The sequence below is a fragment of the Leptonychotes weddellii genome, chromosome 8 (assembly GCF_054177405.1).
Source record: "Leptonychotes weddellii isolate Sample4059 chromosome 8, ASM5417740v2, whole genome shotgun sequence".
Taxonomy (NCBI): Eukaryota; Metazoa; Chordata; class Mammalia; order Carnivora; family Phocidae; genus Leptonychotes; species Leptonychotes weddellii.
In genome coordinates this window covers 30,669,461-30,694,898 of record NC_138376.1, presented here as the reverse complement: position 1 = coordinate 30,694,898, position 25,438 = coordinate 30,669,461, and the positions used below count along the sequence as shown (strand labels likewise).

The 25,438-nt window shown below is 40.6% G+C and overlaps 2 protein-coding genes across 47 annotated transcripts in view; both read right to left on the bottom strand.

Annotated features, from left to right (window-relative positions):
* The window catches only part of LOC102742249 (adenylate cyclase type 10-like), a 61,256-nt gene extending 48,293 nt beyond the window's left edge, over nucleotides 1-12,963 (bottom strand). For 32 of the 37 annotated variants that reach the window (XR_014147648.1, XR_014147646.1, XR_014147647.1 and 29 more), the window contains exons 1-4: nucleotides 12,771-12,963; nucleotides 11,806-11,910; nucleotides 8,522-8,560; nucleotides 7,455-7,598 (exon numbers count right to left, since the gene is read on the bottom strand). Coding sequence is in view for 33 of the 37 variants with exons in the window: in XM_081828178.1 (XP_081684304.1) it covers nucleotides 7,455-7,598; nucleotides 8,522-8,560; nucleotides 11,806-11,910; nucleotides 12,771-12,927 (445 nt within the window). In the remaining 4 variants the exon portion in view is untranslated. The other 5 variants (XM_081828161.1, XM_081828162.1, XM_081828160.1 and 2 more) reach the window with 5 other exon arrangements.
* A 1,788-nt stretch (nucleotides 12,964-14,751) lies between these two features.
* The window catches only part of NFYA (nuclear transcription factor Y subunit alpha), a 31,216-nt gene continuing 20,529 nt past the window's right edge, over nucleotides 14,752-25,438 (bottom strand). For 8 of the 10 annotated variants that reach the window (XM_081828140.1, XM_081828139.1, XM_081828137.1 and 5 more), the window contains 6 exons: nucleotides 24,794-24,925; nucleotides 24,496-24,601; nucleotides 22,707-22,873; nucleotides 21,437-21,610; nucleotides 20,497-20,598; nucleotides 14,752-17,509 (listed from right to left, as the gene is read on the bottom strand). In XM_081828140.1, the coding sequence (XP_081684266.1) occupies nucleotides 17,456-17,509; nucleotides 20,497-20,598; nucleotides 21,437-21,610; nucleotides 22,707-22,873; nucleotides 24,496-24,601; nucleotides 24,794-24,925 (735 nt within the window). In that variant the 3' untranslated portion in view covers nucleotides 14,752-17,455. The remainder of the gene's footprint in view (nucleotides 17,510-20,496; nucleotides 20,599-21,436; nucleotides 21,611-22,706; nucleotides 22,874-24,495; nucleotides 24,602-24,793; nucleotides 24,926-25,438) is intronic. The other 2 variants (XM_081828145.1, XM_081828147.1) reach the window with 1 other exon arrangement.

The following is a 25,438-nucleotide window of genomic DNA, read 5'->3' as shown; positions in this document are numbered from 1 at the left end:
ACCTTTCAGAAAACAGAGGTGACATAAAGATTTTTCAGACATACAAGAACTGAACTAACACATATCTAGCAAACCCACACTATGAGAAATGTTAAAAGAAGTTCTTCAAACAGACAATAATAAGTGTTAATAAGGACATGGACAAATTGGAACACTCACACATTGCTGGTGGGAATGTAAAATGGTACAACCACTTTGGGAAAAAGATTAGCGATTCCTTAAAAAGCTAGACATATATCTACCATATGATCTAGACTTTTCACTTCTAGGTGTTTACCCAAGAGAAATAAACACATGTCTCTTTGAAGACTTATACACAGATGTTCATAGTAGCTTTATTTGTAATAGCCAAAAATTGACAACCCAACTGTCCATCAAAAAGTGAATGGATAAACAAATTGTGGTACATCCATATAAAAGAATACTACTTAGCAATAAAAAGGAGTGAACTATTGATACATGCTACAACATTCTTTAAAAATGAAAATAATCTCTAATGACAGAAAGGAGATCAGAGATTTCTTGAGGATAGGGAGGGGAGTGGTAGGAGGGGGGTTATAAAAGGGTACAAGGAAACTTTAGTGAGTGATGGGTATGTACATTATCTTAATTGTGGTGATGGTTTCAAAAGTATACAAATATGTTATGTACAGTATCAATTATGAATTATCCATCAATAAAACAAAAAGCAAAACAACAAAAAATGCTAGGACAGAAGAGATGACATATAATTCAGAATATAATTCTTCAGGCTGCTCCTCAAAATATAAATGAATAGGTAGAGTCAACTTTTGCCCTTCATTCAGAAACCTCTTGATGTTTCTGGACTTCTGTGAAGGAGCTTTGTATATAGAGCTTCCCCTCTAATCCTGACTCTGTCACTGATGCAATTTTTGCCTCTGTGTGCAGCTTTTAAATCTTTATTGTATTGTATTACATTTTTGATTATGTAATATAATAACATAGTTGAAAAATCAAACTATATAAAGAATATACATAAAAATTCTTGATTCTGATTTTTGGGGAAGATGGTACAGTAAGAGGATCCTAAATTCACCTTATCCCAGACACAACTAGATAACACTTGGATCAGAGCAAACAACCCAGAAAAGGACCTGAAGATTGGCCAAACAAACTCCATGCCTAAATGTAGAGAAGAGGCCACATCGAAGAGGGTAGGAATGGTGAGGACTCAGTGGGAATCTAAACCCCGTGGGTGTGACTGCTGGAGGGTGGGAGCCATGGACAAGAAGAGGGGCAAGAAGCACACTGGGGAGCCTACAAGGAGAAGAGACATCCCTATAGCATTTGGCTTTAAAAATCACAGGGGCTGAATTTCATGGGTGCTTATTACCAGTGGGACTTAAAGCCTGGAACTTTAAAAAACAGTGGGCTTGGCTCTGAGAGAGCTTAGCTAGTGATAGGAAGCTGAGCCCCTGCCCTTAAAAAGACAGCACAGAAAACAGCGTGCAGAGATACAGCTTGGAAGCTGAAGTTTGAAAGGCGCCTGTGGCTTATGGGAAGGAGAGTCAGTTACTAATCTCAGAGTTCACTGAGGGACTTCTCCAGGAACAAAGGAGCTGGCAGGTGCCATTTCCCTTCCCTGCCCCTCATCATAAACATACAACTGCTACCTGTGGGAATGAGTGCAGGGCCAGCACTTGCTCCCTAACTTGCTTATACTGTGCCCTGCCCTCTCCAGCCAGAACTGCCTCAGTCCTGGTGCTGTGGATCCCCTCCCCAAGAAGACCCAGGCAATCCTTGCCAACACTGTATCTCCCGACCTCCCATGGAGGATGCACACACTTTGTTAAAATTACACACCCTGCCCTTGCATGCTGTCCAGAGTACCCAGGTCCTTCGGCCTCTGCAGCAGCTACACATGCCCTGTGGAGGAGGACCAGTGCCACTAGTTAAAAGTACACATCCCACCCACTACTTTCAAGAGCAAGAGATGTAGCTGACTTTCCTAAACACACAGGGACAGAGAGAGTTAGGCAGAATGAGGGGACAGAAGAATATATCACAAATAAAAAAACAGGACAAAACTACAGCAAGAGACCTAAGTGAAATGGAGATAAGTAACATGGCTGATAGCAAATTTAAAGTAATGATCATAAAGATATTCACTCAAGAAAAGAGTGGAGGACATCAGTGAGACCTTTAAGAAAGAGATAGAAAACATAAAAAAGAACCAGATGAAAAACACAATAAATGAAATTAAAAATAAACTTGATAGAATCAACAGCAGAGGGAAGAAGGAGTGGAACAAATTAATGAACTAGAAGACAGAGTAATGGAAAGTAATCAAGCTAAACAAATAAGAGAAGAAAGAATTATGCAAACTGAGAATAGACTTAAGGGAATTCAGTGATGCCTTCAGGTGCAATAACATTCACATTATAGGGGTTCCAGAAGGAGAGAGAGAAAAGGGAGGAAAATTTATTTGAAGAAACAATAGCTGAAAACTTCCCTATTCTGGGAAGGAAACACATATCCAGATCCAGGCAAAGAGGTCCTCCAACAAAATTAACCAAAGGAGGTCTACACTAAGACACATAGTAATCAAAATGGCAAAAAGGAGTAATAAGGAAAAAATTTTTTAAAGATTTATTTATTTGAGAGATGTGGGGGGGAGGGGCAGAGGGAGAGAGAAACTTAAGCAGACTCTGCATGCAGCACAGAGCCCTACGTGGGGCTCAATCTCATGACCCTGAGATCATGAACTGAGCCAAAACCAAAAGTTGGACGCCCAACCAACTGCGCCACCCAGGCACCCCCAAGAAAATAATGTTTAAAGCAGCAAGAGAAAAGACAATTACATATAAGAGAAACCCCATAAGGCTATCAGCGGTTTTCAGCAGTAACTTTGCAAGCCAGAAGAGAATGGTATAATATATTCAAAGTGCTGAAAGGGAAAAATCTACAGCCAAGAATACCCTATCCAGCAAGGCTATCATTCAGAATAGGAGAGATAAGAAGTTTCTCAGACAAATAAAAACTAAAGGAGTTCATGACCAACTAAGTCAGCCTTACAAGAAATACTAAAGTGGACTCTTTGCGTGGAAAGGAAAGACCATAAGTGAGTGTATGATAAGGAGGAAACACAAAAGCAGTAAAAGTAAGTATTTCTGTAAAAAAAATCAGTCAAAGGAGTCACAAAAAAAAAAAAGGATGAAAATATGACACCATATACCTAAAACATGGAAGGAAAAGGAGTAAAGAATGGGTTCAAACTTAAGTGACCATCAACTTAATATAGACTGCTATATGCAGAAGATGTTATATACAAACTTAATGGTAACCATAAATCAAAAACCACTAATAGATATGCAAAGAATAAAGAGAAAGGAATCCAAGTATATCACCAAGGAAAACCAGCAAACCATGAAAGAGAGAAAGACAAGAAAGGGTCAGAGAAAAACTACAAAAACAACAACAAAACAAGTAACAAAATGACAATAAATACACATCTATCAATAATTACTTAGAATGTAAATGAAATAAATGCTCCAATTAAAAGGCACAGGGTAACAGAGTGGATAAAAAAACAAGACCAATCTATATGCTCCCTACAAAAGACTCATTTCAGACCAAAGATATCTGCAGATTGAAAGTGAGAGGATGGAGAAATATTTACCATGTAAATGGATGACAAAAGAAAGCTGGAGTAGCAATATTTATATCAGACAAAATAGACTTTAAAAAAAAGACTGTAACAAGAAACAAAGAAGGATACTATATAGTAAGAAAGGGACAATCCAACAAGATATAACAATTTAAATATTTATGCATGGGAGCACCCAAATCATAAAACAATTAGTAAGAAACAGAAAGGAACTAATTGATAATAATACAATAGTAGGGGACTTCACACCCCACTTACATCAACGGACAGGTCATCTAAACAGAAAATCAACAAGGAAACAATGGTTTTGAATGACACACAGGACTAGATGGACTTAACAGATATATTCAGAACATTCCATCCTAAAACAGCAAAATACACATTCTCTTCAAGTGCACATGGAATATTCTTCATAATGGATCACATATTAGGCCACAAAACAGGCCTCAACAAATTCAAGAACACTGAAATCATACCATGTACCTTTTTTAACGACAACACTATGTAACTACAAATTAACCACAAGAAAAAATCTGGAAAGACCACAAATACTTGGAGGTTAAACAATATGCTACTAAACAATGAATAGGTCAACCAAGAAATCAGAGAAGAAATCAGAAAGTACACGGAAACAAATGCAAATGAAAACACAACAGTCCAAAATCTTTGCGATGCAGCAAAAGCAGTTCTAAGAGGGAAGTTTATGGCAATACAGACTTACCTCAAGAAGCAAGAAAAATCTCAAATAAACAACCTAACCTTACACCTAAGGGAGCTAGAAAAAGAACAACAAACAAAAACCAAAACCAGCAGAAGGAAGGAAATAATGAAGATTAGAGCAGAAATAAATGATACAGAAACTAAAAAGCAAGTAGAACAGATGAATGAAACCAGGAGATGGTTCTTTGAAAAGATCAACAAAATTGATAAATCTCTAGCTAGACTCATTAAAAAAAGAAAGAGGACTCAAATAAACGAAATCACAAATCAAAGAGGAGAAATAACAACCAATACCACAGAAATACAACAATTATAAGAGAATATAATGAAAACTAAATGCCAACAAATTGGAAAGCCTAGAATAAATGGATAAATTCCTAGAAACATACAACCTACCAAAGCTGAAGCAGGAAGAAATAGAAGATTTGAATAGACCAATTACCAGTAAGGAGATTGAATCAGTAATCAAAAACTCCCAACCAAAAAACAAGTCCAGGACCAGATGGCTTCACAGACAAATTCTACCAAACATTTAAAGAAGTTAATACCTATTCTCCTCATATTATTTATTCCAAAAAATAGAAGAAAAACTTCCAAATTCATTCTATGAGGTCAGCACTACCCTGATACCAAAACCAGATAAAGAAACCACAAAAAAAGAGAACTACAGGCCAATATCTCCGATGAACATAGATGCAAAAATCCTCAACACAATACTGGCAAACTGAATCCAACAATACATTAAAAAAATCATTCACCACGATCAAGTGGGATTTATTCCCAAGATGCAAGTGTGGTCCAATATTCACAAATCAACATGATACATCACATCAATAAGAGAAAGGATAAAAACCATATGATCATTTCAACAGACGAAGAAAAAGCATCTGACAGAACAATATCCCTTCATGATAAAAGCTTTCAACAAAGTAGGTTTAGAGGGAACATACCTCAACATAATGAAGGCCATATATAAAAAACCCACAGCTAACATAATCCTTAATGGGGAAAAACTGAGTTTTTCCTTAAGGTCAGGAATAAAACAGGGATGTTCACTCTAAACACCTGCATTCAATGTAGTACTGGGAGTCAAGCCAAAGCAATCAGACAACAAAAAGGAATAAAAGGCATCCAAACTGGTAAGGAAGAAGTAAACAGAAGAAGTAAAACCCTATTTGCAGATGACATACTATATGTAGAAAACCCAAACACTCCACCAAAAAACTGCAAGAACTGATAAATGAATTCAGTAAATTTGCAGGACACAAAATCAATGTGCAGAAATCTGTTGTATTTCTATACACCAATAATGAAGTAGTAGAAAGAGAAATTAGGAAAACAATCCCATTTACAACTGTACCAAAAATAATAAGACACCTAGGAATAAACTTAATGAAAGGGGTGAAAGACCTGTACTCTGAAAACTATAAAACACTCATGAGAGAAATTGAAGATGACATAAAGAAATGGAAAGGCATTCCATACTCATGGACTGGAGGAATAAATATTGTTAAAAAGACTATACTACCCATTCATTTATCGATGGCCCCTTGGGCTGCTTCCATAATTTGGCTACTGTAAATAATGCTATAAACATAGGGGTGCATGATCCCTTTGAGTTAGTGTTTTTGTATTTTTTTGTGTAAATACCCAGTCGGGTGATTACTGGATTGTAGGGTAGTTCTCTTTTAAACTTTTTGGGGAACCTCCACACTGTTTTCCACAATGGCTGCACCAGTTTGCATTCATTCCCACCAACAGTGCAAGAGGGTTCCTCTTTCTCTACATCCTCCCCAACACTTGTTTTCTTGTGTTTTTGATTTTAGCCATTCTGACAGGTGTGAGGTGATATCTCATTGTAGTTTTGATTTGCATTTCCTTGAAGATGAGTGATGTTGAGCATCTTATGAAAAGATGGATAAAGAAGATATGCGTGTGTGTGTGTGTGTGTGATAATGGAATAGTATTCAGCCATAAAAAACGAAATCTTGACATTTGCAACAATATGGACGGAGCTAAGAGTACAATGTAAAGGGAAATAAGTCAGAGAAAGACAAATACCATATGATTTCATTCATATGTGCAATTTAAGAAACAAATGAGCAAAGGGGAAAAAAAGAAAGAAAGAATGAGGCAAACCAAGAAAGAGACTCTTAACTATAAAGAACAAACTGATGGTTACCAGCAGGGAGGGGGTGGGGGGATGGGTTAAATAGGTGATGGGGATTAAGGAGGCACTTGTGGTGAGCACCGGGTGATGTATGAGATTGTTGAATCACTATATTGTACACCTGAAACTAATATAACACCGTTTTTCCTCCAATAGGTAACTTTTATTCATTTCTTATATATCTTTCCAGTGTTTCTTTATATCAATATGAACAAACAAGAAAAATTCTTATTTTTTGTCTTTATATAAAAGGTAGCATACCACAGTGCTTTGCATCTTGCTTTTGAAGATATTGCTATATCAGAGTATCTTTTTTTAAAGTTGCATAAAATCTCATTGAGTAGACATATTGTTTATTTAACCAGTCTCCTATAGATCGTTTTATTACAAACCATATTGCAATCAATAATCTTATACCGATAACATTTCATACACAGTCAGGTATACCTATAGGATAAATATTTGGGAGTGGGATTGCTAGATTGAAGAATAAATGCATTTGGAATCTCAAGAGATTACCAAAATTATTCTTCATAGAAGTTGTACTGCTGTTGACTCCCATCAGCAGTGTATATGAGACTGTGTATTCCTCATTGCCTCATCAACAGTGTGGTCAGCATATGAATTTTTGGTATCTACAGGTGAGAAATAATCTCAATGCACTTTCAATTGGCATTTTTCTTATTATGAAATTAAACATCTTTTCACATGTTAAAAGAGATGTATTTCTTTGTCTATGTACTATTTATTTGTGTCCTTTCCCATCTTTCTCTTAAAAAGTTAGTCTTTTGTTGATTTCTAGGTGTTTTATTTCTAATATTCACCCCTTATGTATATAAGTTGCAGATTTTTTTTTTCAGGTTGTCATTTATATTTTGAATTTTGTATAGTGGGTTTTTTTTTTTTTTAATTGATCACTCTTTTAGTAGCTACTACCTATCTTTAGCTGCAGGTCCTGGCCTTCTCTGGTATGGTAGATCCCAAATTTCTCCTGTATCTCCAGACTGCATTTTGCCACCAGGGTAATGATGTCACTGAGTTGATTCTGTTTCACTGTCCAGAGTGCCAGAAGCACATTCCCTGCAGACACACAAGACAGGCTGACAAGGATCAAATATCTGGATTCACCTGATCTGGGCAAAGCTCCCAATAATGCAGAAGATATCATGCAAGGTGTTAGGCAAGGTTCCTTGGCCCTGTACATTATGCTTGGTTAAAATACTGCCTTGGAGCCTCAAAACCACTCATCATAAAAAACAAGACAAGGCAGAAGCTGAAATGTTCCTTTAGTTTAAGAGTATTTTTGATAGGGCGCCTGGGTGGGTCAGTCATTAAGCATCTGCCTTAGGCTCAGGTCATGATCCCAGGGTTCTGGGATCGAGCCCCACTTCAGGCTCCCTGCTTAGTGGGAGGCCTGCTTCTCCCTCTTCCACTCCCCCAGCTTGTGTTCTCTCTCTCTGTCAAATAAATAAAATCTTTAAAAAAAAAAAAAAAGTATTTTTGATAATCTTCCCTCCACCAGTATACTAACAGAATGGGAGGGGCACTAGCTAAGAGGTTCATAAAATGTAGGTTCATGTTCAAATCTAATTTCAAGGGTGGCTTAATTAAGTTTAAATTTAAAAAAGAGGCCAACTCTGTGGCATATAGCTATTAATGATCCTGAGAGTTCTCCAGATAGGAGATTTTGACTCCTATCTTACACATGGCTTCTGCTCTTAAGGCCTAAGTTTCTCATGCAAATAAGTGCTTTATAGGCACTTATTTTTGTCATTTAATTAAGCAAAATGTAAAGCACCTGTGAACTTAATATGGGCAAGGTTTTTCTATTAGACTGAGAGAACCTTTGAGTCAGTGACTGTGTCTTCTTCATCTTTGTTTCCCCAGGGCCAAGGACATATTAAATAACAAACAATGCTGAATAAACAAATATGCCAAATTCCACCTAAATGAAGTCTTCCTCACTTACAGTCCTTTAAATATTCAGAAAAACTGAAAAATACCTGTGATATTTAGGATATCTCCTCCAAAACACAGCACATCTGAAATCAAGTAAAGGAGAGAGAGGAAAATGCATCAAAATCAGATATACTAGATCATGGCAGAATTATATATGATCAGAAGAATGGTCTACTGAGTTTTTCCTCATATCTTCTCTAGTCTATTTGTTCCCTCCAAGGGACTCTTTTCTTTCCCTTAGCTTCTCCCCAAATCTGTCTGTATCTATATCCATCTTCTTGAAAATGAAAGAAATACTCCTGTTCTCTTCAAAGTCACCCCATTGGGCTCTGGATCCTAGCCCCTCCCACCCTTTCAAGAACTTCACTCCCTCCCTTATCTCCTCTCCACTGGATCATTTCTATTAATATCTTAAAAATGAAAACAAAACACAACACTCTACCTTCCCTTGCTATTAGCTCCATTTTTCTGCTACATCCCCATCAAAAAAATTCTCAAAAGAGTTGGCCATATACAATTTGTTCCTCATATCCTGTTCACTCTTAAAACATTTTCTCTACCATTCTCTTCTCCGCTTTCTCCCATCTGACTCCCAACTCCATCACTTCACTAAAATTTATCAAGATCATCAACAGCATTCACCTTGCTAAATTCAGTATTTTCTCACAGCACTGTACTTTATACTTTTCATTTTCAACTCAGCCAGTCCCAGCCTTCCTCCCCCAGAGACTCTACTTCTCCTTTGGCTTCAGGAACACCACAATATCCCACCTAACTGGCTGCTTTATAGTCTCTTTTGTAAGTTCTTTCTCTCTAATCATAATCTGTCCTGGAGTCCCTCAAGCCTCAGTCTTAGGCTCTCTCTATTTACACTCTCCTCATGTGGACTCAATCAGTTCCTAACTTTAAGTAACATCTTTATGCCATCAACTCACTTTTTGTCTCTAACAGAGATCTATTCTCTGAGCTCCAGGCTCAATCATTGCTACTGACTTCATTCTCCATTTGAATGACTTATTGACAACTCAGTATATTCAAAACAGAACCCTTGATTTTCTTTCTCAAAGCCCAGTCTTTCCCATCTCGGTAAGTGACACCACCATCAATTCAATTATGAGAGCCAAAAAATCCTTGAGAGTCGCTTTTCTCACTACTTCCCACTGGTATCAATATACCAGCAAATCTTGTCTTTTGAACCTGCAAAACACATTTCAAATCAATTCATCTCCTTATGGCTCCACTGCCTTATCTCTAGACCAATGGTTTCCACCTTGGCTTCAACATTGGAATAGCCTGTGAAACTTTAAAAAATCTTTATTTCTGGGCTTACCCCAAGGTATTTTGATTTAATTGGTCTGAGGTAAAGCCTAGACACCAGGATTTTTAAAAGCTCCCCGAGGGCGCCTGGGTGGCTCAGTTGGTTAAGCGACTGCCTTCGGCTCAGGTCATGATCCTGGAGTCCCGGGATCGAGTCCCGCATCGGGCTCCCTGCTTGGCAGGGAGTCTGCTTCTCCCTCTGACCCTCCTCCCTCTCATGTGCTCTCTCTCAAATAAATAAAATCTTTAAAAGCTCCCCGAGTGGTTATTTAATGTACTGCCAAGGTTGAGAACCACTACTCTAGACCAAATCAGCCTCATCTCTCCACAGCTGCTACAGCTGCCTCTTCTAGCTTCTATTCTTACCACCTGCCCTCCATCAGCTCCCTATAATCCAATTGCCATAAGGCGGTTAAAATGAGCTTTCAAAAATGTAAATCGGACCACATCACCCCCTTGCCAGAACCTTTTAACAGTTTCCCTTTATACAAAAATACATAATCCAAACTCCTTATGGCCTACAGAGTTCAATGATCTCCAATCTCACCTCAAACCACTCTTCTCCCTGCTAGCTATGTGTTAGCCACACTGGTCTTCTTAGTTCCCAGAACATGGCAAGCTTCCTCCCATCTTAGAAGCTTTGCACTTGGCATTCTTCTGCCTGAAATACTTTACTCCTCACTCTTCTGCCTGAAACACTTTACTCCTCACTCTTCACAAGGTGTTTCTCTCATCCTTTATGTCTCAGCTTAAACACTTGAGGAGCCTCCTATGATCACCCTACCTGAAAAAAATCTCCCACTCTACAATTCTTTACCATTACACCCTATTTCCTTTGTAAAATGTATAATGTATAATGATCTTGTTTACTTATTGTCTCTCCCACTAACATGGAAACTTCAAGAGGGCAAGTATTATGTCTTATTTTCCCCTGTATTTCTAGTACCCAGCAGTTCCTGGTGTTATAATATATACATAATTTCTATCTCGCCCTGTCATCTAAACTTGATGAGAAAAATCTAAAGACCTTTTACAACTGTTCCTCAGGGGTAAGGGGTGAATCAAATAAACAAGTTCCTAAAGGAGATTTCCACAAAGTAAAAATTCTGATGAATCTCAGAATTATGGACATGACTGTATGGACACTGTCAATAAAAGAAGGGAATGTTATGTAACTACTAAAAGTTTCAGGACCAGATTAATTTGTTGGGTAGGTCTAACTAGACAGAAAGCTCCTCAAAAGTAGGTTTTTGCACACCCTGACCTTTTACAGTATATATCACAGAATATGCACTTAAGGGCGCCCGGGTGGCTCAGTTGGTTAAGTATCTGCCTTCAGCTCAGGTCATGATCCCAGGGTCCGGGGATCGAGTCCTGCGTCAGGCTCCCTGTTCAGCCAGAAGTCGGGTTCTCCCTCTGCCGCCGCCCGCCCCTCCCCCCCCTTGTCCTCTCTCTCTCTCTTTCAAATGAATAAATAAAATCTTAAAAAAAAAAAAAGAATATGTACTCAAAATGTTTACTGCACATGTAAGGAGCTGATTTTTTTTTCTTCCCCAGATTAGGCAAATTTCCACAAGCTTAATATATGGCAGAAAATGAAGAAAACACTCATTCCTATTTCATAGGATCAAAATGCAATAATAGAATGGGAAGGTGTTTTGTAAATTATATCGGATATAAACACATGTGGCACATTACATTATTGTTGGAAGAGGCAACCTGAGGAATACTTTATTTTGAAATAAAATATAAACATGCAAAGTAAAAATTAAAATTAATTTGTTCTCCCCCCCCTTTCTGAACATTGAGTCAACAGAATGTGAGACTAGGTAGAATGGCAGATACAGGCAAAAATCTAGCCTGTTAGTAGCAAGAAAGAAGAAATAAAAGATGAGTAACACTAAAGGAATAACCCTTTGGTATCTTTTCAAGTAGCCCAGGCCCCCTTCTGTTACCAAACCCTCAGGAGCCCAGCACCACACCTCCTGGCTTCCCTACAATAGTCACTCACGTTCCACGATGTCACTGATGTAATAACTGAAGATGTGGGCCAGTTTGTCCATGTCATGTTCCGACTTGCAGGTCAGGCTGAACCTATCCATTAATGCTGTAAACCCTAGCCGACAAAACAAAAATTACGTTAGCTGCAAATTCTGAACTTTTAGGCTCTATTCCCTGCACGCATCAAGCCAGTGTAAAGAAGCAGATCTCCTCCAGATGAGTAATTTCATTATCCTTTAACAAGTGTTCATACTCGGGGCCAGGCTGGCTGCCTGCCGCCCCTGGGAACCCAGAGAGCCACACCCCCTTCATTTCCAGGAGCTGCAGATGGAAGATTCACCCACAAGCACCCTCTTTCCTCTCTAGCCAGCTAACCCGTTTCTGCCATACCCTCTTAAGCTCCCTGGCCAAGGGAGAAATGGGATTTCGCCCCATGTGAGAGACAGAGAGACCAACGACGAGGGGGATGGATTAAAGCTTTATGGAGAACTCAGATGGTGAGCTCCTCGAGGTCAGGCACCTTCAGACACTCATCTTCAGATCCATGACACAAACTCCACAAATATTTGTTAAGTAAGCGACTCTCGAAGTAGCTGCTGGATCTCTAATTCCTAGCGCAGTGGCGGGCACACACTTAGGGACCCAAAGAAGGAATTTATTGAGCGAAAAAAACGGGCTGAAGCGGTATGCGTATTGGGAGAAAACTTAGGTTCAAAGCCTGCTGAGTGGTCCCGCAAAAGTCCTTTTCCGTTTCTGAGTCTCCTTTCATTTCTGAAGTGAACTCTAGGGCTACGCCAGACCATTCCGGAAGGAGTCCTCCAGCTCTGAACCAGGTTTCCCGAGGAGGCGGCGGCGAGCACTTAAGCCGCGCCTTTGCTTGCCCGGGGGCCAGGCCTGTAACCGCCGCCGCCTCTCGGAGCCAGGCCCAACGGCCGCCCCTCGGGCAGGGCGGGAGAGCGACGCGCCTCGGCTCACCCGTCACGTGGACGCCAAGGAGGACGCCCTGGGCCGTGGCGAGCTCGGGTTCCGATCGCCGGGGCTTCCTGAACACCAGCAGGTCGGGAAGCAGCGCCGCCAACCGGGCCTCTACGGGCCACACGGGCGGCGCCGCCAACCGCTCGCCGATCGCCATGGCGGCGCGGGGTTGCACACCAAGCTACCGGAAACGAGGGTCCTCCGGGTAGCAGCCAATCCGCAACGACAGCCTTGGCGGGTCCCTCCCACCAACCAATCAGTGTGGGCCTCCTCGGGGAGATGCCAATCCAGGGTGGCCGCGGGCCCCGCCCCGCCCCACCTGCCTCCCGCCCCCTGCGCCCTTGCTCTGGCCTCTGGGAGGTGAGCGGCTGCAGGTTTGGCGGGGGGGGCAAGCATGTTCAAGAGTCAAGAAGATGCTTAAAAATCTTTATCCGTGGGGCACCTGGGTGGCTCAGTTGGTTAAGCGACTGCCTTCGGCTCAGGTCATGATCCTGGAGTTCCGGGATCGAGTCCCACATCAGGCTCCCCGCTCAGCAGGGAGTCTGCTTCTCCCTCTGACCCTCCCCCTCTCATGCTCTCTGTCTCCTATTCTCTCTCTCAGATAAATAAAACCTTTAAAAAAAAAAATCTTTTATCTGTGAAAATGTTTCTTCAATAAGACCAGATTATTTCAGATAGTGTCAATAGAGGGGTCTTCTATCACCAGAGTGGAATGCTGGCTCACCTCTGAATTTCTAAGGGCAATGTTCCATTAGCATCTGACTAAAGCAACCTCAGTATGGTTTTTTATCAACCTTAGGCTAACGCTATTTAATGGTCAGTGCCTTAATTAGAGAATTTCTTCTGTTTCTCTTACCTGCCAGGACAGGTCTATAGGTCGTCTCCTGAGTGTGCTCCGGACGTTGCTTTGCTCTAGCTCCAGCTCCTGGTTCCCTGTGTGGTAAATGCCTGAGGTTGCCTGTCAGTTGGCTCACATTTTTGGAGAATTCCCATTATTAATAGTAGGAGTGTGTTGTGGATTTTTAACAATCAGGAAAGCATCGTGTTTTGTTTTTCTGCAGAAATAAATCTTAAAATTACAGCTTCACTATCTTTAGTTCTACAATACCCAGTCAATGCTGTTTCAGTGATAACTGATGTGAAAATGTTGGGGTTTGGGAGAACAGCCAAGAAAGAATTCTTGAGGCGTCTTCCGTGCAAAGCAGGTGGTTTTATTAAAGCACAGGGACAGGACCTTGGGCAGAAAGAGCTGCACTGGATTGTGAGCAGTGGTTCATTGTATCCTTTCAAGTTGGGAGGTGGTTAGGGATTGTGTAAGTCTCTAAGGAATTTGGAAACAAGGTTTCCAGGCCCCGAGGGGCCATTTATTACCCTCTACTAAAATCTTAGTCATGAAACCCTTTAGATGTGTATCAGTGGGGCCATATGCTTGGAGGATGATTGCCAACATATATCTTGGGGAGTAGAGATAAAGGAAGCTTCCAAATGAATTTAATATGTTAAAGGAAACTTACAGGATCCTGGAGGTCGGGCTAATGTCAAACAGGTTGCCTTTTGCCACAGCAAAGTATTAACATCTAGGCAGTTGAGTTCCTAGAGGAAGGCCACTCTGCCTGTCTCAAGTACTGGTCAGTGGGCTGTTAAGTTGTAAGGAAATTTAATTTTTTTCCCTGTATTTCTTTTACCTTTGTTCTCCACATCAATAACTAAAAGGCTTATTTTGCTTGTGGAATACTTCATCAAATTTTGGTTAACACTTCCAGTAGTAAGATGAAATATACAATCTGCACGGGTGGCAGAGATTACCTCCTCAGCAGGATGGAAGGCAAAAAGGGAAGAAAAGGAGAGTAAGGGGAGACATGCAACTAAGAGGCCTGGACACTACAAGTTTGACACTGTCTACAGAGCTCCCATGTCTACAAAGATCACAATGGCAACATTATAAACACAACCTAGAACCCAAGGAATGTGAAAATTCAAATCACTTTTTAGTATTTTTACAAATTTATTTTAAAAAATAACAATTGCAATGACATCAATGATCGATCACCTGTACTCCCCCTACTGCTGGGAGAAAAACCTATACTGTTGAGTCCCAAAGGAAAATCAAGACATTATTATCAGGCACCCAACAGCCAGAAAAAGCTCTGTTGGTCCAGTGGTATAGACACTGACATGTTCAATGTACCAGTGCAATTAAAATATATACATTTACAATTATCTTGCCAAAAAGAGCACTCAAGAAGTGAAATAACTATGCATTAAACCAATTATTCACTCATCCATTCACTCTTTCTGCATCTATGAAGTCATCACTACAGTCACAAGGACAAATAAAAGAACCAGTAACAAAGAAAAAAAATCCAAACCTCAACCCCCCACTTTGTGGGTTATTATGATGTGCTAAAATGGCCACAATAAAAGGGCCACGAGCTATCTGAAATGCAGTGACAAAATGACAACTGAAGCATTTCTTTCAAAAAAAACAACTCAAACTCATGGAAAAAAAATTCTGCAACAATGTGAGGTTGTTACTATGTACAAACTTACAGACACAAATAAATAGCATTTTTGAACTGCTGTTGGCTTAGATTGGAGGACTTTCTTTCTGAGCTCTGAATCTTAAAGACTCCTAAACAAACCAAGGGATAGAAATTCCTCATTGTTTTTAGTGAACTATCATCTGAAAATCTTGGGGCTTACTGAATAAAATCAATGTGTCAAACTTAAGAGCCAGAAGTTTCTAGTGAGCCTACCAGAGGGTTTGGCCTCTCCTGACATCTGGAAGCCAGGACAGGTGACTACAGATACCAAGGACTAGAGAGATACTTTACTTCCTGCTTTCTTTGCATAGTTCTGAACCTCTATTTCCACCATTACAATTATTTCTCTTTGTGATGTTTTCTTCAGAGGATTTATTTTCTTTTCCTCTTAATACAATTTGAGTGAAACCATCAAAGAAAGCGTCAATTCTTACTCTTGGTATTTAAATCAAACCCAAATGATCTTCAAAAGAATTAAGTCTTCCTTGTTTCTAGAGAAGGCAGCAACTCTTTTCTGAAATATCATCTTAGTTTACCCCAGGTTCAACATCTAGCAAAGAAATAGATTACTGAGGCACAGTCCATTCTGGGAAATGTGGCCCAATTCTTGACTCTGCCAGCATCACCATTACCAGTTGGCAGCTTATCCCCAGAATGTGGATGTAATGTAAAAACCTTTCTGCTATACAAGGCCTATGTAGAAAAGGAGAAACATGGAAACTGGCACCAAAGAATCAGCTGCCAGGGGAAGAAAGAGAATGTTCGCTCTCTGGGGCCAGCACCAAACAAAGTGCTGCAGGAGTGAAGCCAATATTCACCTTAAACTCGAGCAGGTAACCTGGAATATATCCAGGAGAGTGTGATTGAACAATGCTTTCCAGACAGAAATTGTCAAAGAGCAGTTCTCAGACTTCTCCCTTTCCATGCTTGTTAAAAAGTTATAGTATAAATGTAAATTCTTTTCACCTTAATGATCCATCCCAGGCATCCATCCACTGGAGAATCATGCTATATGACAACACATGGGTATATATACTACTCTCTCTTCTGCTAGACTGCAACACGTGTGAACCCTTCTCTTCCCCAAATGCTGTCACAAAGCCTATGACTGAAAATCTCTAGGGGCACCTGGGTGACTCAGTCAGTTGAGCATCCAACTCTCGACCTCAGCTCAGGTCTTGATCTCAGGGATGTGAATTCAAGCCCCACATTGTACTCCATGTTGGGTGTGGAGCCTACTAAAAAAAAAAAAAAAATTCTAATTTGGCTGTTTAGGAGTTACTACAATGTCCTCAGCACTTCAGCACAGAAAGTTGTTGTATGGTTTTGTTCTCTACTTAGGAAAGGCAGTTTCAAGGTCCAATACCCTCTAAATTGTCTTACAAGTAGCAGAAGCAAAAACTATGGTCCAGATGATCTGTCAGCAGACAGACAAACCACAACTTGCCAAAGCTTTAAAAAAAAGAGAGATTCAGCAATTTATAGTTTTAGTGCTTGAGTCTTTTGTCATTCTATCCCCAGAGTTAGCTTTTCTTGGCTGGAGTCCAAAAATACCAACCTATCATCTGGGTAGACAAAGATTCCTATTATTACCACAGATTAGATGAATTCTCAGAGAATTTATTGTTTCCATGTTATAAGATGGAACTTCCTTGCCTGGAAGCCACCTCTGAATACAAAGTGTCCAGTGAGTCAGCCGGAGATCCCCCATCAGAGGATGGATGCTGCTTAGATTCCATGGGAAGGAGTGGGCGTCGGCTTCCCTGATTTCAGTCTCGGTTGAGAAGGTTGTTCTCCCTAGCTAAGATGGCTGGCTGGCTTCAGAAGCCAACATAAGTGCTGTGTGTGCACTTATGTGCACAGGTCCCTTGCATCATCCTAATCCATGAAATGTCAATGTCATCAACAGTCTGAAATAGGTCCTGCCTGAAAGGGCGAGACAAAGGCTTATGACTTCAATTTGCCAGACATCGCTGCAATTATAATACTGAGCCACTTATTAAAAACTAAGTGGTTTGTCCTGTAGAAAAGGGCAGCACGTAATCGTCAGTGTCCCATTGGAAGAGGTGATCAATTTCCTGGAACAGTGGGAAACAGTGGTGAGGAACATGACCTTGATCTGCTCCATCACATGGCCTGGGGTTAGGACACTCGGATGATCTGTGTCATTGCTTCTTCATCTGCTTGGTTTGGATCCTAGAGACAAAGCATAATAGTGATTAAAATCCTTTGCAAAAGTAACAAGGAACTCAAGGCTCTCATTTCTCATCATCAAGGGTAATACATACAATTTTGCTAAGTAAACCAAAGTCCCAGAATGTACCTAAGTCTACCTACATGGATTAAAATGCAGCTCCATAAGGAAAGAAGAGATAACAAACCTTTGTGTAAAAGGAGTGTTAAGTCTGGCCTGGCATTCCACTTCCAAGCACTCCAGAGTTGACAGTGTATCTCTTTCCTAAGAGAACCTGTGTTGTGCTTTACCTTCCAAATTTAAGGGTCTTTAGGTGGCCAAGAGAACCACGTCATATTGTATTTTTTGTGCCATGACTTTCTGATCATATTTAAATACTAAGCACTTAGCAGGGCTGGAAAAGACACTGACATTTATTTTAATGTGCTCATTTTGAAGATAAACCCAAAGCCTGGATGGATAAAGTGATTTGCCTGGACTAGAGTGAGGAAGTTAGTCAGCAGCTCAGCAAGAACTAATGCCCAAATCTCTTGGCTCCGATTTCACTATTTCTTAACTATTTCCCATTTCTTTCCACTAAATTCTGCATGCCCCCCCTCACTTCAAATCTGCAGTGTTAAGACAAGGATCAGTCCATGGGGCGCCTGGGTGGCTCAGTCGTTAAGCGTCTGCCTTCGGCTCAGGTCATGATCCCAGGGTCCTGGGATCGAGCCCCACATTGGGCTCCCTGCTCGGCGGGAAGCCTGCTTCTCCCTCTCCCACTCCCCCTGCTTGTGTTCCCTCTCTCGCTGTGTCTCTCTCTGTCAAATAAATAAATAAAATCTTTAAAAAAAAAAAGACAAGGATCAGTCCTAAGAAGCTTTTTGCAACACTCCACAATAACTGCCTTCAGTTCCTCCACACCAAGGCTCTGAAGCTTCAACTGATGTGATCTGAGAAAAAGCTAAAAGACTTCTGGAGGTGGCAGGATTGCGGTGGGGTCTTGAACAATGAGTAAGAATAATAACCAGCATTTACAGAGCCCTCACCATGCACTAGATAACGTGCTAAGTAGGTGGCAAATATGGCTTACTGCATGAAATTCCCACAGTGGCCCTATGAAGTATCAACAGCAGCCTACTTTACAGGTGGAGGAACTCAGGCCAAAGGAGCCTAAGTAACTTGACCAAGGTCCTATCGGTAGCACACAGAATTAGGAGAGTTCCTGGCACAATGCCCATAGATGGTACTCTATATCCACACGCTGCATGAATTAATGAGAAAAGAAGGGCTCCCAGACTACAGGTAGGAATTAATAGCATTGAAAGAGGAGTTTGTGCTCCTGTGTGGAAATACTGAGGATTCCTAGTCTGACATCGAAAGGCATGAGGAAGCCAAGCTGCTTAGATGTCATATAAAAACAGTTTGGAATCTGATGCAGTAAGAAATGAAAACCAGCATGCATCCTTGAGCAGGGGTCCGGCATGATTAAAAAAGCACTACCTTATAATGACCGATTTGGCAGTAGTGCAGGTGGGATGTAATGGTCACACAGAATGAAACAGCAGGAAATGGAAGGAATCCATGAATTCAACAAACATTTACCAAGTGCTTGTTCTGGACTGGGCATTATGCTAAGTCCAATCAATACAATGGAGAACAAAACAATCCTCTACTCTCTATACAGCTTACAGTCTAGTGAAGGAGACGTCGACTGCACAATTACACAAATAAAACAAGTCAATTATTAATGATGCTCAAAAGAAAAGGAAGATGTGAAAAAATAATGAGGTGGAAGAGATCTATTCTGACTTCAGCCTCAGATTTAAACCAAGACCTAAAAGGCAAGAAGATGGGAGTGAAAACCTTTACAGATTAGCTATTTTCATGACAAAGGTCCTATGGCAGGAGACAGATCAATGAATAGTACAGCAAGAGCATAAAGACCAAGAACAGGAGGAAATGAGGCCAGAGGTAGGCAGGAGCTCAATCACACACGTGCCTTTTTGGCCATGGTAAGCACTCTGGATTTTAGTCTAAGTGCAAGTGGGAAAATGGCAGGAATGGAAGGGGTTTAAGCAGGACAGTGATGTGAGATGACATACATTTTAAGAAGACCACTTGAAGATATGAAGAATGGACTAGAGGGGCACAAGACTGGAAGGACACCAGTAGACAGCTGTTACATGAACTGAAGCAAAAAAAGAGGACTTCTTCAGGCTAATGGCAGCTGGAAGGGAAAAAAGGTTAACTGATTCAGATTATTATTTTAAAGGTAAAGCCAAGAGGACTTTTTCAAGAATTGGACAATTTAAGCTTTAGCAACTGGGTGGATGGACAGGTCACTTACTGAGATGAGCGACTGGTTTAGGGATAAAAAATAAAATACAAATCAAGAGCTCTGTTTTGGATATACTGACTCAGAAATGCTGATAAGTACAATCAGTGGAATCAGATGTAAGAACCAGTGATGTACAGCAGCTACAAATAAGTTCTGGAATTACACTGGCTTTGAATTTCAGGTGTACCATTTTATTAAGTATTTTACCTTGGGCAAACTACTTAATCTCTCTAAACCTCAAATTTAACTGTAAAATGGAAATAAGTATTCTTACCTCACGGGGCTTGAGGATGCTCTAAAGATTCAATGAAAACAAAGCGCTTACAAAAATGCTTAATGTAATGGCTGGCACATAGCAGTTAAGTGTTAGCTGCTGATGATCGTGCTATTACACTAAGAGACAATAAAACTTTTTCTTTTAAAATCAAGAAAAAGGAGAATTATAAGAAGGAATTAATAGTAGTAACTGGCAAAGATGAGGAGGAAAAGGGCCAATGGATTGAACACGTTTAGTGCTTTAAGGCAAAAAGGAATCTAAGAGATACAACATTGCATTCAACTTAGAGAATGTAGTTAGTCTCTGGTGTGAACATAACAAGAGGACTCTGAATGCTCTTCCCAAGAAAATACACGGCAAAAAGAGAAGAATGAAATGTATCATCTACTTACCTGCATATGGGGACTATCCTTTTCCTTTGGAGAGAAAAACCGCCCACCTTCACCCCGTTTCCGAGCCATGGCATGACGGTGCCGAGACTCATGCAGGTATTTCTGAAACCAGAGAAATAAAGGTACTAGTTGGAACCAGCACAGTTATCTCATTCATAAATTCTACTCTCTGAAGTTCAGGAGAGCTTTCATCAGAGGCACCAGGGGCAATTATGACCTTGAATTATGGAGAAAGCTTTGGAGGAAACATTGGGCAGCAGCTGACCGTATATGAACTATCATAAAGATGTGAACGCTAAATGAATAATAAATAAAAAGGATTCCCCAAAGGTGTAGCAACGATCACTATCTAACCCCCCCAACCCATATACATGCTCTCCTTCACTTCAATAACAGACCAAATTTTAGTTGAGCAAATGACTGCTCAGTAAAAAAAAAAACAAAAAAAAACCCCCTGCATTTCCCTGCCTTGTTTGCAGGTTTAAGTGTGGCCACGTAATTAAGTTTTGGCTAATGAGATGTATGGAGCTTCTTGAAAGTTTCCTTGAGAAAGAGTGCCTTTCTTGTTCCCCTTGTACCTAGGCCGGAGCCCAAGCAGTCATCCTGGACTATGACTAGCACACTAAGGCTATCAGAATAGTGAGACCAGAGGAGAGAGCATCATGAGGACTGGCTGTGGAAATGGGCTACCAGCCTAGGACAATTTCTCTCTGGACTTCTCTAATGCAAGAAAAAAAATAAATTTCTTTTTAAGCCCCTGTTACTGTTTTGTTATGGTAGTTGCGGTCACACAGAACAATAATAAATGTTAACTTTTATAAAGATAACAGCTATTTACTTTCAATTGTTTGGAAGGTGCTCAAGGAAACAAACCATATAAAAGGTAATTTCAAAAGGAGAACCCTGCCCTTTCTCCTCCTTCTTTCAATGTTATACACACCCTTCTTTCCTTTGGAATTTTTCCTTCTGCCTCTAGTTTAGCCCGGGCTTGCCTCCTCTTTAATATACGGTGGTACTGTTTGGCATTCACATAGAGAGGCTCTTCTTCGAGCATCTCTGCCCCAGGGAGAGGGATTCTTTGGATAGCAGGTACAGAGCCAGCACCAGGCACCATCTACATGAAGAAAAACCACAGCTTATTAAATAGTGGCACGTAGTATGGACACAGGAAACTTCTCGGTCCCTGTTAAATTATTTTTTCTAAATGCTACAAAGAGTAGCTTTTATAGAGCACGTAGTTAAACGGGATTCCTGGAGAACATTTACACCCATGCATTTTAAACCAAAATTCCGGAGGATTGTCATAGGGAACCCAGGAGCTACAATGACAGATGATACAACCATGTCCAAATTGTTATCCACCTATGGCTCCATTTCTAGAAAAATCTGCTGCCATCTAATGGTCAGGAACAGTAATCACAGACCATGAAATAGTACAAAGGTAGGTTGACCCAAATGCCTACAGTTACATAATTTAATAAGCTACTTAACTTGCTAAATAATTCAAACTTAATTTTTCTAAACACACTAAAACTAAAAACACTGTACTAAGTATATGAGAAAACCAGTAACAGGTTCCCATGCCCCATTCCCTTCCCAACTATAACAACTTTGAATGGATGTGTTGTTTCTTCTGGTAGTTTCCTCCACCTCTGTGTGCAGGCTTCTACTACTTGTTCTTAATTTACCCATTTTAGGTATTATGTACTGCCATCCATTTTGGACAGGAAGACTTACCCTCCACTTACACCACTACTCATCTCTCCTTCCCTATCTTCCCAATGTACTCATAGCATACACGTTTTGGTTTCTTTATTGATTACAATCTGATTTTGAGCTTACTTCTTATTTCACTCTCTATGGGCAATATATTGCCCACTTCCCAAAGATTAGTAGTCTATGCCTTCATTATTTGAATTCTGAATAAGATTACTCAAAAGCGGTTACTTCTACCTATTTATCCTCTGCTCTATCTCTAGCACCTAGAATAGTCACCAGCACATAATAGGTGCTCAGAATGAATTATAATGCATTATAGTGTTTCTTGTAAAAGTAGATCTCTGTAAATGCCTTAAGGATCAATTCAATCCCAAGGGGCCAGCGTTATCAACAAGCTTTATGAGATAAGATAGCAAACTGCAAGTCCAAACAAATTTTCAATGACAAAGAGATATATGGAAAGATAAATGATAGAAAATCCGTTTTCTTACCATGACCATCCCTCCTGAATTGACCACATTGCCTGCCACTGGTAGTGTGACAGTGACAGTCCCTTGCCCACTGCTGGTTGTGTTGGTGTTGGCTCCTGTCTGAACAATCTGTGCTCCTGCCAAACTGGCTGCTGGGATGGTGATCATGCCTGAAACAGGGACTGTAACTTTAAGAAAATAAAACATAAAACAAACAAAAACAGGTACACAGAAAGAAGGGAACACAGTTAGTCCCTCTTCTATCTGGCACACGCTTATCTCCTCTGGAAAAACATAGTAAACAGCACAAAGGGAGAAGCACTCTCCTACTCTCTGCCCCGTTTGCTGCATGTAAGCCCAGTAATCACTGCCTTTGATAGTCTGTTCACTGTCTGGGTTCCAGTTCTGATAAAATTATCCTTGAAGTGGATACCTCCCTGGGTATTCCAGTAATAGCTTTCAATGGCTGGTGAGAAAGTTTGGAGGCCTCCTCTTCTAGAGGTCAGTCTGACTTCAGTTATACTACTGTTCTTGTATACGCGAATAATCTGTTTAGGACGGAGACTTTATACATTTATAATTTGTTTATCCTAAACTGACAATGACCCAACCTGTTCTAGAACTAAAACTTAAAATTAAACCAAACACTCCATGCCCCCAAACTATCACCAGCATCACTCACAGATTTGTTCACCATTTTCTGATTGAGCTCTGGCCTGGGCTCAATCCAGTTCAGGCCTTCTCCTGAGTCACAGGAGAGCACACTTACCTGTACTCACTGGAGCTTGTGTACTGCTAAATTTTAACCAAAAGTCCAACTTTTTTGGGGGGGGCGCGGGGGAGGAAGAGCATGCATGCGTGTGAGTGGGGGCAGGCAGAGGGAGAGGGAAAGAGAGAATCCTAAGCAGGCTCCATGCCTAGCATGGAGCCCAACTTGGGGTTCGATTTCACAACCTTGTGATCATGACCTAAGCTGAAATCAAGGATGCTTAACCGACTGAGCCACCCAGGTGCCCCATCACAAGTCAAATTTTTGCTCATGGACTCAGATGTCTTTTCCAGATTCACTTAGCTGACAGATACTTCCAAAAGCTCTCAAGTTCAGTTTGAGCCATCTCCTCTTCTCTGAAGTCCATTCTCCTCCCAAGTCCAACAGATTTCATCGCTCCTGTATTTATGCATTATCTATTGCTAGGACACACCTCTGTAAAGGCTCTGCACTGCATTTATTCGGTCACATACATGTCTCCCTTAATAGATTAAAGGTTCTCTGAGAAAATTTCTTTCTTAGTGAAGTGCTGCATACATAGTGGGCATATAATAAGTCTTTTGAGCAAAAACTAATAATAAAGTAGACCAGAAAAAAAAACCTGCAAGTAGCAGCAATACTAAATGCCAACTTGACTTCTGATTGGTTTCTTCCATTACCAATAACGAAACTGTACTTCCAGTCTTCTATGTAGAAACATTTTTTTTCCCCCGCTAGAAAGGCTCAAAAACTTCTATAATCCCTAGGGCCAGTCTTTTAACCACCACTGCAGGAACGCCTACAAATGTTACCAATGCTGGTCACGTATGAATGACGAGAAAACAACAACCAATGGAGATTTAGAAAAAATTTTTGTTGTTCAAAAGTATGTTCTGTGGGCTCCCTGCTAGCCAGAGAGCCCGCTTCGCCCTCTCCCTCTCTGTAAAAAAAAATATATATATGTTGTGAGGAGGGCACAAAATTTGTGGAGCAGTCATTTGCTCAAAGGATAAAAAAGATGCCCCCTGCCAAAGTCCCACAGAAACACATAGGCACACTTACCTTGCTGTAGAATGGTGCCGTCTGCGTTCACTGGCTGATAGACAATAGTCTGCCCTTCGGCAGTCTGTGCCACTTGCTGTCCCTGGACAGCAATCTGCTGCTGGGTCTGAAGGACAGAAATCGTGACAATTTAATACATTCCAAAGCTACCACAAAGGACGCCTTCTTTTTAAGAAAGAAAATACAATATTTTGATGGTTTTCTTCCCCATTTCTACTACCAGTGAGATATCTGGCTCAGCTGTCTGACCCTTCCCAATCAGTTGTGCTCTTGGGTTGACAGAGATCATGGGAATTACCTGGGTCTGGCCAGCAGTGACTGCCGTCTGGGGCTGCTGGATGATGATCTGCTGGGTCTGGCCCTGCTGGCCCTGTACCTGCACAGCCTGCCCACCCTGGATCTGAATCTGTCCAGGTGGGACCAACTGTATCTGTGCAAGAGAACACAGAGAAATGTTAGTACCCTGCTGGCACTGGTCTCTTTTGGTCCTGGAGTATTAGGTACCCAAGTTCCCCCAGAAAGCAAGAAAGGCTCTGAAGAGGAAAAAAAGACAGAATCTTGTTCTGCTCTCTATTGTAAATTAGACATAAGTTGTTTTCCATTCATGAAACAATGGGGGGAATTTTGGCTGCTGTCTAGATACAGGATGATTTTAAGGAATCAAAGTCAGTTTTAAAAAAGATGATATATAACCAGGCTGGCATGTTATATATATTTTTAAAGTATATTCATTTAAAAACATATCCTGAAGTACTTTTTAGAGATAAAAGAATATTATATATATTTAAAGTAATCCTTGAAAGAGTAAGGGAATACAGGTGCAACTAGAAGACTGATTATAATTTGATAAATGTTAAAGCTGGGTGGTAGGGATTCATCACACCATTCTCTGTTTTTGTCTATTTAATGTTTTCTACAATAAAATGTTTAAAAAAATGCTATC